At 39.7% G+C, this 13,846-nt stretch overlaps 1 protein-coding gene across 1 annotated transcript in view; it reads right to left on the bottom strand.

Annotated features, from left to right (window-relative positions):
* Window positions 1–3,897: 3,897 nt before the first annotated feature.
* The window catches only part of FOXO1 (forkhead box O1), a 65,358-nt gene continuing 55,409 nt past the window's right edge, over window positions 3,898–13,846 (bottom strand). The window contains exons 2-3 of the mRNA XM_032679630.1: window positions 8,431–9,784; window positions 3,898–8,043 (exon numbers count right to left, since the gene is read on the bottom strand). Coding sequence (XP_032535521.1) covers window positions 8,444–9,784 — 1,341 coding nt within the window. The 3' untranslated portion in view covers window positions 3,898–8,043; window positions 8,431–8,443. The remainder of the gene's footprint in view (window positions 8,044–8,430; window positions 9,785–13,846) is intronic.

Raw genomic sequence — 13,846 nt, forward strand, 5'->3', positions numbered from 1 at the left:
CTCCCCTGTGCACTATTCCACATTTTTCAACAGTTAATCATATCTGCTGGTTTATCAACGTATCACAAAACATGCTGAAACCCTTCCGCAGCTCTTGGCACATCCTGACATTTCACTGTTCTGTATAGCTGTGCCCTCAGTGACTTAGGTTATCAACTGCTTTTGCTGACTGTTCAAACTCATTGAACAACACAGGTCCTTGAGGAAAGGCAAGGTTCCCTAGCATGGAAAAGCCAAATATTACTCACATTTGGATGATCAACCCTTTAAATCAGGGTAGGCACTGAGGACTTCCATTATATTCCAGTTGTCCGAGGAACTTAAATGAGGAAAATTCTGAAGCAACTGAAAATCCAAACAGGTCACATTGATCACTCATGTTCCCATGCTTGCTGACTTAGGCACATTCATGAAGCACAGCTTCTTCCAGCAGGAACATGGCTGCCATTTTCCCCCAGTCACTCCACACAGCTACTGAGTCTGTGTCACATGTTCTTTGAAGTTACCCCACTTGGAAGTCATGCACAGCTCCTACAATTGTGCTAGCACCCCTTTCAAAGACCACCATCATCATTTTTTTAACTTAATTTATCTGGTATGAAGTCCTATTTAAGTAACAGATCACCCAGTAGTTATGCTGGAGTCTAGCATATCCAATATCATTATATTATTATTCAATGTTATTTTTGGAGTAAATACTAGCCCCATCTGCCTGGCATTCCTCTCAGTCACCAGCAGGCTCTTGGCATTCTGTACCTACCACACCAGGACCACTGAGATGAGGACAACCCTGCTCAAAGAGTCTGTAGGCAAGAGGGCCATACTTCCAATTTTTTCTGAAAATAAACTTTCAGACAGATGTGCTTATACTAGCAGTGTTTGCCCGTGGTAGAACAGGACGTGGAAACCCTACTCAGAAAGCCCTCTTCAGAAAGCCTTGCCTTGAAGATCAACAAGGGTATGAGAGTTAAAGGACACTGAGGCTGGGTGAGACAGGGCCAGTAGTGGAACAACTGAATGGCTCCAAGACAAGTCCCTTTCCCAGAGCCTCCCCTGTCATCCCAGGCTATTTTCAATTCAGAAGCCTCCCAGCAGAAGAGTCACAGCAGACAAAACTTCCCACCTCAAAGGGCTCCTGGTGTTATCCACTGAGTGAATCAACTTTGGCTTTGGGGCTCATTTGGGTGTTAAATTGAGAGATCTGTTGTATGGGCTGAGGAAGGAAGAGGCAAAGAACTTCTCTAGCACAGCTCAGCCATTGTCATTGGAGATAAAAGGAGGGCACAGGGCCTTGCCTAGTCCAACTCTTCTGAGCAGAGTGGAAAGATATTTTAAAAAGAAACTACAAAAAACAAACAGGAACACTCCTCTCAAGTGCTGTAAATTGGTGGGGTGCAGGAGGAAGAGAGGGAGGAGCAGGAAGTGGTAACTTATTTGGACTCTTGAAATGAAACTCCAGTTCTCACAGGGTTTCACAGCTCATCACTTGTTTTCACCTGGTCAAAAACACTCAAGCAACAATTCAGGCCAGGATTTTGTGGCATCTGTGGCTGTTACTGGACACTTCAAAATCCAACAGAGAGGAAGCTCTTTTATTTGCTGCTTTAGCCGTTACCCCTGAGAGGTTCTTCGGCCTTCGAAGCAACCACTTAATGTGCATTGTCATCCCAGAATCTCTCACACATCCTCCCTTTCCAATGCATATACGTTTCTATAATGGGCTTTTCCATTAGCTCTTCTCACTTGATTGAAGTTGATTGAATATTTCAGAAACAATTTAGACATTCCTGCCAAACACAATTCCCTGAAAAAATTCTAAAACTCTTGTGCAAGGTCTGGGTAGTTGCCTGCTCAGGTAGTATCCCTCTAGGGTACTGAGAAGGAAATGTGACCATAGAATCATAGACTAATTTAGGTTGGAAAAGACCTTTAAGACCATCAAGCCCAACCATTAACCCAGCATTGCAAAGTCCACCACTAAACCATGTCCCTGAGTGACTCATCTACACAACTTTTAAATACTTCCCAGGATGATGACTCAACCACTTCCCTGGACAGCCTGTTCCAATGCTTCTCAACCCGCTCAGTGAAGAAATTTTTCCTAATAACCAATCTAAGCCTTCCCTGGGGCAACTTGAGGCCATTTCCTCTTTCTTCTTGTTACTCAGGAGAAGAGGCCAACATTCACTCATCTCGCATGGAAAGATCTCTTCATTTAAGGGTGGCATGAGCAACTGTAGAGGAGCAGACAGGAAGGATGTAAAATGTTGAGGTTCCAAAATATGAACAAACTCTTTGTCTGCTTCTTCACTCTACAGCCCTATTATACCCATCAGAAGCTTCCTGTAATGCTCCTCCAGTTGTACTGCCCAAAGCCCTCATCCACTTTCCCATCACCTCAGTGATAAACATCCACACAAGAAGTTTACTTGCAAAAAATACATGCAAAATTTCTGAATGCCCCAGAGTCCAACAGCAAGTAGAAAAATATAAAATAAGATGGGGCGCTGTCCCTGCCTCCTCATTTTAGCTAACATATTGGCACATGCCAGAACATTACCCAAAGCAAAACATCACCAGGTAACAAACAGAGATTTGCATGCAATCCAGCAGTAGGCATGACCCCAGCTCTGATCACTGCAAGTTATTCCTTCCAAGGATCTTCACAAACCACATCTTTGCACACCAGTTGCACAATAAATGGCTGCAAGATTTAATGTCATTTGTAGTTTTAATTGGATTATCAATTGGCATGACATAGTAGTTGATGTTTCTGCACAAAAACATATTTACTACCATGACATAGAACTCACTCAGAGCACAAGTATGCTTTGAGGTTTCCATGCTTGATCAGCAAATTCAAATCCCTTGTTGCCAGATTGGCATAAATTGCTAGCCAGTCCCTTCCCAAGAGACAAGCTTTGACTATCTCTCCTGGCAGCAGTAACTAGTCATGTACCAATTAAATGTGCATCCTTTCCAACAACAGCTTCACGAACACCCAAATAGAGTCTCTCTAGATGTTACAACCCTCTCATTCCAGAAGTCAGCCTTTTCAAAATGTCAGGGAAGATATCCTCAGCTTCCCCTAACATGAAAAAACACTTCCAAAATGTGCGCTGAAGAAAGAAGGGCGAAGCTAAAATAAAGATGGAACTGCAAAGTACAAGTAGAAATTATTTTTTTAGCTATTTTTAAAAATTTCTATTTTATGTGCAATGCGTTCTTTCATGCTCTTTAGGTCTATCTCTGCTCACTTTAAGATCAAACTGGCTTTTTTTGCCAGCAATTCACTTAGAGCCTGCTTTCTGCCACCGTTCTCCCTCCCCACCTGCAGGCAAGCAGGAATCTGGGCCTCACAAGACAACTGTGGCGTGGGTGTTATTGGCTGTCTGTTTTGGCAGCCTCTCATCCTTTCTTCCAGCTCTGTTTTGAAATACAATCTAAATTAAAAAAAAAAAAAAAATAGAAAAATTAGACATTCCTGCTCTCTCTACTCACATCAGCAGTGCTCCCACTGCCACAGCATAAAGCATGGCTGCCAAAGGAGCGGCACTGTGCAAGTTGGCCTATGTATCGCAAATGTTCGACAAACAAAACACGTACTCTGAGAAAAGGTACATATTTCAGGAGGGGTAGAGGAAGGCAAGAGGTGAAAACCAGGGCAAAGAGGGTCAAGAGGGCTTTGTGGACTGCCTTGCTTTAACAGGGGGAGAAGAGGGAAGAGAAAAATCTCGCTCCAGAGCCGACTCTCTCCCGCATTTAATAGCATTAGGTTCTAACATGCAATTTGCACTCAAAGACTAATTCTTTCCTGTGGTTTGATGGATGTTAGCATCCCTTTTTTTTCTTCTTTAATAATGTATTACATAACATTCCGATACACTAATTACCATCTCATGTCATAGCAATTTTATTAAGAGCTTATACTTACAAATACCCATTCTGAAAGGATTTCAGGACTTTTTTGTAATTTTCTCTGAACTACGCTTGCTGAAGCATTGGCAACATGGTCTGATGCCACCTAATGCAGCTTCCAGTAACAAATGACACATCTCTACACAAAGATCTCATGAGCCCTAGGAGTTAGGCATGGATTCTTCTTGCGTTTAGTCTCAAAGACTTGTAAACAAGTTACTTTTAGCACACTAGGTTGTGATAGAACACTGGTAACACAGCCCTGTTAGGTTCCTGTACCTGCTACAGTTCCAATTCCAGAAGCAATGCCAAAAGAGAAAAATTCCTTTATACCAAGTAATGGAAAATTTGTTAACTATTCTGCAGTTAGTGTTTGCTCATTAATATGTTATCATCTCACCAGGCAAAGCTTGGTACCATGAGGTATTTTTCTGTATAAAATTGCTAATGCCATCAGGATTGTCCAAATGGGATCATCATCATTAAAAAGATTACATGGTAAGGAAAGTGATTACAACAAAGTCTGAGTAGAAGGATTACTAATCACAAGTAGAATATTGGTACAAATCTCATTCTCTGTATACAAGAAAGGACACAAAACCTTTTAAACATAATTTATATACATTTATGGCTTTATACAACAAATTGTCAGGGATTGTTCTCATGTGTCTGTAGAAGTACATCAGGCACTTTTTCTGAAAATATCCACATAGGAATTTTAATTTTGCAATGTGACTAAGTCAGAGCAGTGAAGCGTTGAAGAGCTGTCAAACCACTCACAAATAGAACTAGCAGTATGTACATGCCAATCTTTCATAATATTGCTGGTTTGTGGAACACCTTCAAAAAAGAGGCCAGTTTTAATGTTGAATAATTTGCTTTTTGCTTGCATAAACCATGCTGCATCTTACATTATGATTACCATAATAATAATAATAATAATGAGAATACCTTATTTAAAATCAGTCATAAATTAAGAATTCTAGCAATTTCATAATGAAAATAGGAATTTCAAATCAGTAAAAAAATAAAAAAGTACTAACATACATCCAGTGGTTTAACAAGTGCAAATTTTATACTGTTTTATAATTGGTCCAATTTTAACTTCTCAGGGATGCTCTGTTGATTTAAGCCAATAATAAGCAATACGATTTTTGCTTATAAGTGTAGGCAAACTGTCAGTTTATCAAAGCAGAGCTTTCCAATTAATGCATCTACAACCTAAACATATATCATATAGCTATATTATGGAAACCATACATCTTTATATTTAAAATATCTGAACAGCTCTATAATACAATAAACTTTTAATAACAGTACAAACCAGAGAAAAGTCAAAAACAAGGCTGCATAGGTAAGATCATCTGCACAATTCACAAATCAATCATTTACAACAATTCTGACAATTACTCCAGAAACTTGGTACTTTTACTGAAAAAGGATTTATTACTAGAGGTCACATAATGTTTGTTTTCAAGGCAGACAACATGCTCCTTCACCAAACTTCACAGTATTCCAGAATTACAATTGCAAAATAATAGAATGGCACCACCAAAAAAAAAAAAATTGATCACACATCCAAACCTCTGATTACCTACAACTGTTTTCTCACAATAATTAAAAGGGCTTCCTACAGACTGTTGTAATTAAGGAACGGCTACATTTATGTTATTCATAGTTATAAAAGGAAATGAATAAAATATATGTTTACAGGAAGTTATACAGTAGCAGTTAATAATAAAAAGGAGGTATATTGTTAAATGTAGCATGTTCAGCTGCATCCCCATAGAGTACTGCTTTCTTTGCATGCAGACGTGAATTTTACGACTCCTTTGGCCTATGTGTATCAGTGCCTATTCGGGAGTAAACATTTTTGCACATGCAGCAGGAAGAAGGATCTTCAGAAACCTATATGTGAGACTTTCACTTGCTCCACTGCCAGTACTTACTATCACATTTCAGAGATTATGAATTTGATAGTGAAGATCCTACTAGAGATATTTGCCTGTAAAAGCAGGTGGCTTCATTGAGGCTGTGGCACTAAGAACATTTGATTTTGCTCAAAACAAGTTCAAAGACTGATTTCACGCTGGGGGAGATCCTGTATCACAAGACAGCTTAACATCAGCCTCTGGAACTGCTGACAACCATAATAGTATATCTAAAAAAGTAGGACCAGCTGTAATTAGTAGTGATTTAAGCCCAGTAGGGAGCTAAATGCTAGCACATCAATAAATACATTGCAGAGCCCTAGGAAAGTCATAACAGGATCATTAAATATATAGCTTGTTACTAAATTTCATTTACTTGGCACATCCTGTTTCTTTCTGCACCATACACCATTACTACAGGGAAGATAAATTTCAATTAGAATGTTTTCCAGTTATGAGCCATTTAGACAAAAGAAAAGCCAGTCCTAGCACAAAAGCTGTTCATCCTGTCAGTGCATAAAAAAACTCCAAGGATTTCTATAACACAAATGTTGTGTAGCAACCAGTGAAAAGACAGGTGAGGCCTGTTATCCACACATCCATAAAAACTGCATCGTGCAATTACAAAAAATCAGAAGTCATGTATTCCAAAACCCACTCCTGAAAATGCTCTGGTAGCTGTCAGTGTGCCTACTCCAACAAGAGCAAGTTTTTCCACAGAAACAAGATCTCTCTCATTAATGCTTTCCCCTACCCTAAAGCTCATGCATTTGTATGTTTGCCACTTACTTTATCTTTCTTATTAAAAAAAAAAAAAGACAACATAATGTTTTGTCTTGCAAAAAGGCGTCACGGAAATTTTAGCCTCCCACTCAAAGGTAGCATTCTTTCCTCTTCAAATGTACTACTTTACAACAGAAACACTGATGAACCCCAAAACTAGTGCTAATTATGACAAATGACAATTTTTTCGTTAATTTTACTACAATTATGAATTTTCCACAAAAAGGTCCTGCTCTTGAGTGCACAAACATTATGAGACCTCCATGAAATAAATATAAATGTGAAGCATTGTACAAGCATCTTAACAATGAATACTTAACACTTTGTGGTAGTCAGAGTGAAAATGATAATAAAAGCAGATGACATTTCTAAAACTGCATATATAAAACTGATTAAATACTTTCTAAACATAAAGTTGTCTATATTTATACATCACACAACAAAAAAAAGGGATGTCAAAACAGAAATGTTTTGTATTCAAGATCCTTATTAAGCTTTTTCTTTATTAGCACTCCCAAGTGCTATGGAAATTTATAAAAACATGTACTTAATCCAGTTAAAATACTGTACAAAATTGAGAGGTTATGAATGCTGCCAGATCTCAGATTTATTTTTTTTTTTAAGTTGCCTATGTAACAAAAGTAGATTTTAATTATAAGAAAAATAGTTTGGAAAGTATTCCAAAAATTATCTTAAGCCCAACAATAAAGTCATTAGTCTGACAATGAAATATATTCTTGCATAAATTTACACGAATACAGATAACTTACCAAATGGCATTTAACCTACTGTTTGCCTTGAAAAGTCAATGAGTTTAGTAGGATCATATTTAACAGGCTATTCTATTCCCATATGAAATGTGTGGCAATTTTGAGTAAAATAATGTAGTTCATACTGCTGCAAGGCAAGTCCACAGTTATCTCAATTCATCAAAACACAGGTAACATCAACAAAGGTTAAACTCACTTAGGGCATGAGATCATCACAGTATTCTTACAAAAGTTTATAAATTTTTCTTGGACCAAAACAGATAGTCTTAGAAAACAATTCTTCTTCTATAGATCACACTGTACAAAATCGAAAGCACGACATGATGTAAGTAGGAGTCTTTGCTGTGATTATATGGTGTAGTGAATTTGGCACTTCAGAGTAATGAAATTTCCAATGGCACAGTTCTTATCTACAGCAGCACATAACCTGCAAACCTTGGGCAAACATCCTGTACAGGAAAACACTCTCTCTGCTGCCAACTCTGACGAAAGGAAGAAAAAAGAAAAAAAAAAAGACCCCCAAAAAAGTCAGTGCATGCGCACAACTTTGTCAAGAAAATTAAAAAGAAAGGTGAAGGACATCTTTGTACTGCTTTTCTCAGTTCCTGCTGTCAGACAAGTCTGAAGAATTTAACCATAGCCTAGGAAGAAAGAAAAAACAACAAAAAGAACAAATTAACATTCATACTAGAAGATTAAATCTATTAAAATATGCTCAAACTATATTTAAGATACCTTAAACAGGAGGAAAAAAATTATTCATTACTGGCTAGTTACCAGCAAGTTTTTTGTTTAAAACATCAATGACAAAACGTAAGTGCTCCACAAGAAGTAACAGAAGTTGGTACACAACAATCATAATGCACCAGTGGAAACCTGATTTTCAAACTAACAAAAGACTGGAAAGTGACTGACTGTTATAGAAGCAGTTCATATGCCAACACAGAAGACCTCCCAGATTTTAAGCATTTTGACATCTTTTTTCCCTTTAGCTCTTTTGCAGATTTATCAGAAAAAGCACAGCTTACCTCCTACTACATCCTAGCCTGACACCCAACTGTGTGTGGTTGTCTTTACGCTGTGCTGAAAACTTTGGTTAGGCAATACACTGTCAAAGTTAAAATCTAATGTTTCTCCATCCATAAGGTCATTACGGATAATCGACTCCATGTCACAATCCAACCGTTCAATTAACATGTCATCTAAGTCACTGGGAAGCTTCTCCTGGTGGAGGGAAACAATTCCCACCCTTCCATAGCCGTTGCAACTGTTAACAGGGGCATACGGATTCATAGCATTCATCTGCATTGGGTGACTCATAGGCACTTGTAACGAAGTCTTCACTGTTGACAAGCGATTTAGACCTGAAGTGTGTGACATGGTGTTCACTGTGTGTGACAAGGCACGGCCATTAACTGCAGGTGTTGGCTGGTTATGTCCTTGGTGAGGGCGGGCATTAGGATTCATCATTTTGTTGTGGGGTGGTTGGCTGCCATAAGTTGGCATCACCGAGTTAGTGACCATCAGCACACTTTGGCCCAGCACCCTGCCACCAGCCTGGGAAACACCAGTGTCTACTGATGCCAAGATATCATTGTGCGGTGGAGAATCGGAAGTCAGTAACTCCTTCAAAAGTCCAGGATAGTTATATTGGCTCATCGATCCATAGCTTGATTTACTGTCTTGGAGAGTCTGCATAGGAATCTGGGACAAAGAGTTCATGCTAGCTTGAGCATAAGTAAATTTCCTGTAGTCTGGATTTGGTGAGCCTATACTTGTGGTTGAGGACGCAAACGAGTAACCTGGTGTTTGCTGCATCAGGGTAGCAGATGAAGACTGGGTTGACACAGTCATTGATGTATTAGGTGACAAGAGATTAAGATTATCCAAAAGATTTTCCATGTTCTCAGAATTACTCATCTCTGAAAGGCTGGGTAGAGTAGAAGTCATTTTGGTGGCTGATGATGGGTATACCACGGAGTGCACATCCCCATCTCCAAGATCATCTTGCTCCGGCAAAATAGGAGAAAGTCTTCCACTAATTGTACTAGCATTAGAGCTGGTTCTAGGTCGAAATGTACTCCAGTTATCAAAGTCATCGTTACTGTGAGAGCTGGGACTTGCAGGCCACTTTGAGAATTGTGATCCAGGGCTGTCACCATTTCCCTCTTGACCAGACTGAAGGGCTGCTTTTTTCTTGGCAGCTCTGCCTCTGCTCTTGGCAAACTTGCTGTTGTTATCCATGGACGCTGCTCGCCTCCTAGGAGATTTGCCACTCTTTCCTCCTTCAGGATTGAGCATCCACCAGGAACTCTTCCCCGTTCCCTCATTCTGCACTCTGATGAACTTGCTGTGCAGAGACAGGTTGTGACGGATTGAATTCTGAAAAACAGAATAACATGTAAGAAATAGAGAAAATATGCATCTTTTATGGCATACTAATATTTGCTTTTGTAAACATACTCTCATTTTGTTAGAAACACAGGGGTACTCATAAAATAAGAAAACATGCCAGTATGGAAACATCTTTTATCAGCTCACCACCTTGAACTGGCTGAAACAAGCTTACAAAGAGTCATCATGTCAATTTGTCTGTCATCTGGCCCGATCACATCTGACATTATAAAAAGTCAAATAAAACACTGAAGGAACTGTTCTGAAATAAAAATTCCTAATAAAGGAGACAAAATAAACCAGAAGACCAAGAAGATGACTGAAGATCTCATTATCAGCTTCACCCTAGTGAATTGAACTTGACTCCATTTATGGATTTTTTTAATTATTATTTTACACTAAGTTCAGGAACGCTAAATCCCGTTCTATGGTCCTTATAACGGATTCTCATCCTGCACATCACTAAATCCTGCAAAGCTGCAACATGCAAACTGTGACTGTTGCCACTGAGCATTAGTGAGGTTTATATTACCTGTGTTATATGAGAAAATACATATAGAAAACCAGTTGAGGCTTAAGTTCTAATTTTTATAAATAAACATCACAACTTGCCTAAGAAATCATAAGAGAGGAAGGAATGCAAAGAGCACAGACATGTAAACATGAAAACCTCAGTCTTCAAACCATCTTTTTCTTTTAAAATCAACATTTTAAATATGCAAAATTGACTCTTCTAATACCTGAGGGCATCAGATACCTTGTGCCAAGAACGACCAATGGTACTGGAGCTTTTTGTTACCTCCTCAGCTATAAGTAAGAACACGTTTTGTTCTTAAATACAAAAAAAGAATAAAAAAAATAAATAATCCAAAATGGAAACCCACAGGTTGACCTGTTAATAAGAGACTAATCTGTGCTTTACCGGGCTGTAGATGAACATATTTTTCGTCATATAATTTTCTGCTGAGCACATGTAAAAAACACTGTATCAACAGAAAAGCTTTCCTATATCTTGACACTGCGGCTAAAAAGGTCACAAGTTCACAGAGTGCTGAAACAGGCAGCCATGGATATTGGTAGAAGGGTGGGACAGCAGCATGGTCTACATGGAGATCCACCTAGATGGTCTGTGCTATGACAGTGACTCATGCAGAACAAGTACGAGGGAACCACAAAACAACACATGAAATGCATAAACAAGAAATTAGACCTCAATGGCAGAGAAATCAGTGATTTGCTACTTGCCTTCCATCCATAGTAATTTTTAGCAACTTGTCCAAAGAAACTTCTGGGAGAGCCAAAATGGAAAGACTGTGTCTAGAAAGCACTAGAGTAAGGTTGATCTTCACCAAAAACCCAGTTGACCAATTATGTCAAAACAGTAAATGGTTGTCAGACCTACAAACACCCTGTTCTGTATTTTCTGTTTTCCTATCTATCTATTAACTCCCATCTATCTTCTCCTAAGTTTTTAACCTGACACCCAACACCCACTACAGCACCAAACTATGAGGATGATACAGCTCATGGACCTTTGTATGCCTTGTGAGGCAAATCAGAGGATGAGGGACACAGCCACTGCTCTGGTCTGTGGTTGCTTTTGCTGAATTTTCGAGCCCAGAATGCTGACTGTGACAGTAGCATCTTCAAAAATGTCTTCCTACCCTTTCACTTCTCTACATCTACTTTCTCAAAGATGCATATCTTTCCCCATACATCTCGCTGACAGAAGAAAGGAGCAAAGACCATAAGTAAGCATGAAAGATGAGAACAGTTATCTCATGGGCCCTGGCTCAAATCAGAGACAACAGGCTCAAATTCCCTGCAAGAGGCATGACATGTTTTGGGCCACAGAAAACCAACCAGCCAAAGCAGGACTGGCCACCTGCAGAGGATTACTCTAGGGTCAAAGATGAAACCTTCAATAGGTGAGGGCAGTAAGGAGGTCTTACAGTCCTGCAACACCTTACAGGCACCAGTGTCTTGAGACTACCCCCCCCCAAAAAGTGCAGCTTCACCCTAAACAGGGACACAAGACATTCCCTGCAGATGATGGCAGACCATGGCCTCAAGGCTAGCTGTTCAACCAGGACAGCAATGAGTCAAACCATGTGCCTAGACTCAGAAGCATTTCCAACCTCTCCTCCAAAGAACCATCTTTAACAATTTATCCCAGTTAAACAAACACCAGAGACAAGTCCCCTTCCCTGGCAGTGTTCAAGGCCAGGCTGGATGGGGCTTGGAGCAACGTGGTCTAGTGGAAAGTGTGCCTGCCCATGGCAGGAGAATTTGGAACTAGATGATCTCTAAGGTCACCCAAACCATTCTACGACTCCATGATGATTCTATGATTTGAGCGCTTCCTCACTCAATTTCAAAAGGAAGCCATTCTCCTACAAATTATCAAGTAGGACTGAATCTCTTCCCTGCAGGTAACTCTGCAATCAAAATATCATCCTCAATCTAGCAATAGGGTGTTAGGGAAGGCCTTGGAATTTTATTTGCACCAGGTGCAGCTAACACATGGAGAGGGTAAGCCTGAAAATCCATCTTTGGACTTGCCCACAGCCCCAGGGGCTGGCTGAGAAGCCTTGTGAGGCTGGCCTGGCGCAGCCTGTTGTTTTCACTCAAAGAGCCACAGCCAAATCCCTGGCTGACACAAGTCCAGCTCTAGAAATGTCGCAAGAAAGTTGTTCTGTACGGCTGTTGATTAAAAAACCTCCTGTGCCAGTTCATTTTTGTACTGTATTTTGTAAACATACCCAGTTGGCTAAGGATCACTGTTTACTATCAAAATAGGCATATCGAACACATGAAACATCGGGCAGGGAAAACACCATGACGAGGTTCAGCTCCCTTTGCTCTGCAACACAAGTGTTAAATATTTAAGATGCTGTTCCTTAGTCATCAAAAATGTTATAATCTGGTATTATTGTACCGAGGACATTTGAGGTCGCTCTTTGAGTAACAGAGCTGTCTCCTACCTCTGCCAGCAATGAAAAAAAAATTTTCCTAACAGGAAAAGGTTTGCGGCCCAGAGCTTGTTACATAAATTCCTGTTTTTCACGCAGCCAGCAGGACATTAGAGAAGCTATGATTTACTAACTTGGAAAAAGTGTTGAAGAGGTAAATCTTGTGAAAATATGCACTGCTGTTAATGATGTTGTGTCTACAAATCTTTGCCAGATGTAAACACAACCTGATAAAAAAGTATAGTTTCAGCAGTGGATCTTGGCTGCCAGAGGAACAGCGTGGCTGTCAGTGGCTGGGGCACACGGTGGCACCATCAGCCCCAGCACACTGCAAGATGCCCTCAACCATGACTTGCAGTTGGACTTTGAAGCAAAGCCTCCCAAAATCTGGCCTGAATGACTCCAAAAGCAACCATCTGCATTTTGAGGTGGGTCTCTGTGCAGCAGTGATGCATGACAGATCACACGGAGAATAACCATGCTGGAATTTTATCCAAATCTGGGTCAGGATGGCAGCAGGGCTGCTGCCACCTGTGGAGTGCTTCCTGGGATTGAGTTTCCGCCTCTGGGATAAAGTGAACCTACTTCATGCCATACTTCAGTATTCAGACCAGAAACCGTGGATATGCTTATTGTTACTTGCTGATTTAAGATTCCAAATATGCAAAACCAGTATCTGCTACGTGAAATATGATGAGCCCATACCAGCTAATAAAACTTGTGAAGCCAAGAAAATTATTCCTTGAATCTACACATTTATATCATTCATCTCCATTTCCAACATTTCCATCAGCCCTACTGATATCTAATACTGCATTTAACCCCAATATTAATACTAAAACATGCAAATTAAGTTTAACTTAACTAATTGTTGAAAAAAATATATCCCTATCACAATTGAAGTTAAGGTATTTAATTACTTTTTTAGCAAATTGTTTTGGGGTTTTACTAAACATTCAAAAACTTTTTTACACTTGAAAACATTGTACTTACTGAAGCGAGACCATACAGTCACAGTGGCCATCTTTCCTTCACACCAGCCCTTGGAGTACCCAAAGGAGAGAGAAGCAGAGCACTG

Source organism: Chiroxiphia lanceolata, chromosome 2 (genome assembly GCF_009829145.1).
Source record: "Chiroxiphia lanceolata isolate bChiLan1 chromosome 2, bChiLan1.pri, whole genome shotgun sequence".
Lineage (NCBI taxonomy): Eukaryota > Metazoa > Chordata > Aves > Passeriformes > Pipridae > Chiroxiphia > Chiroxiphia lanceolata.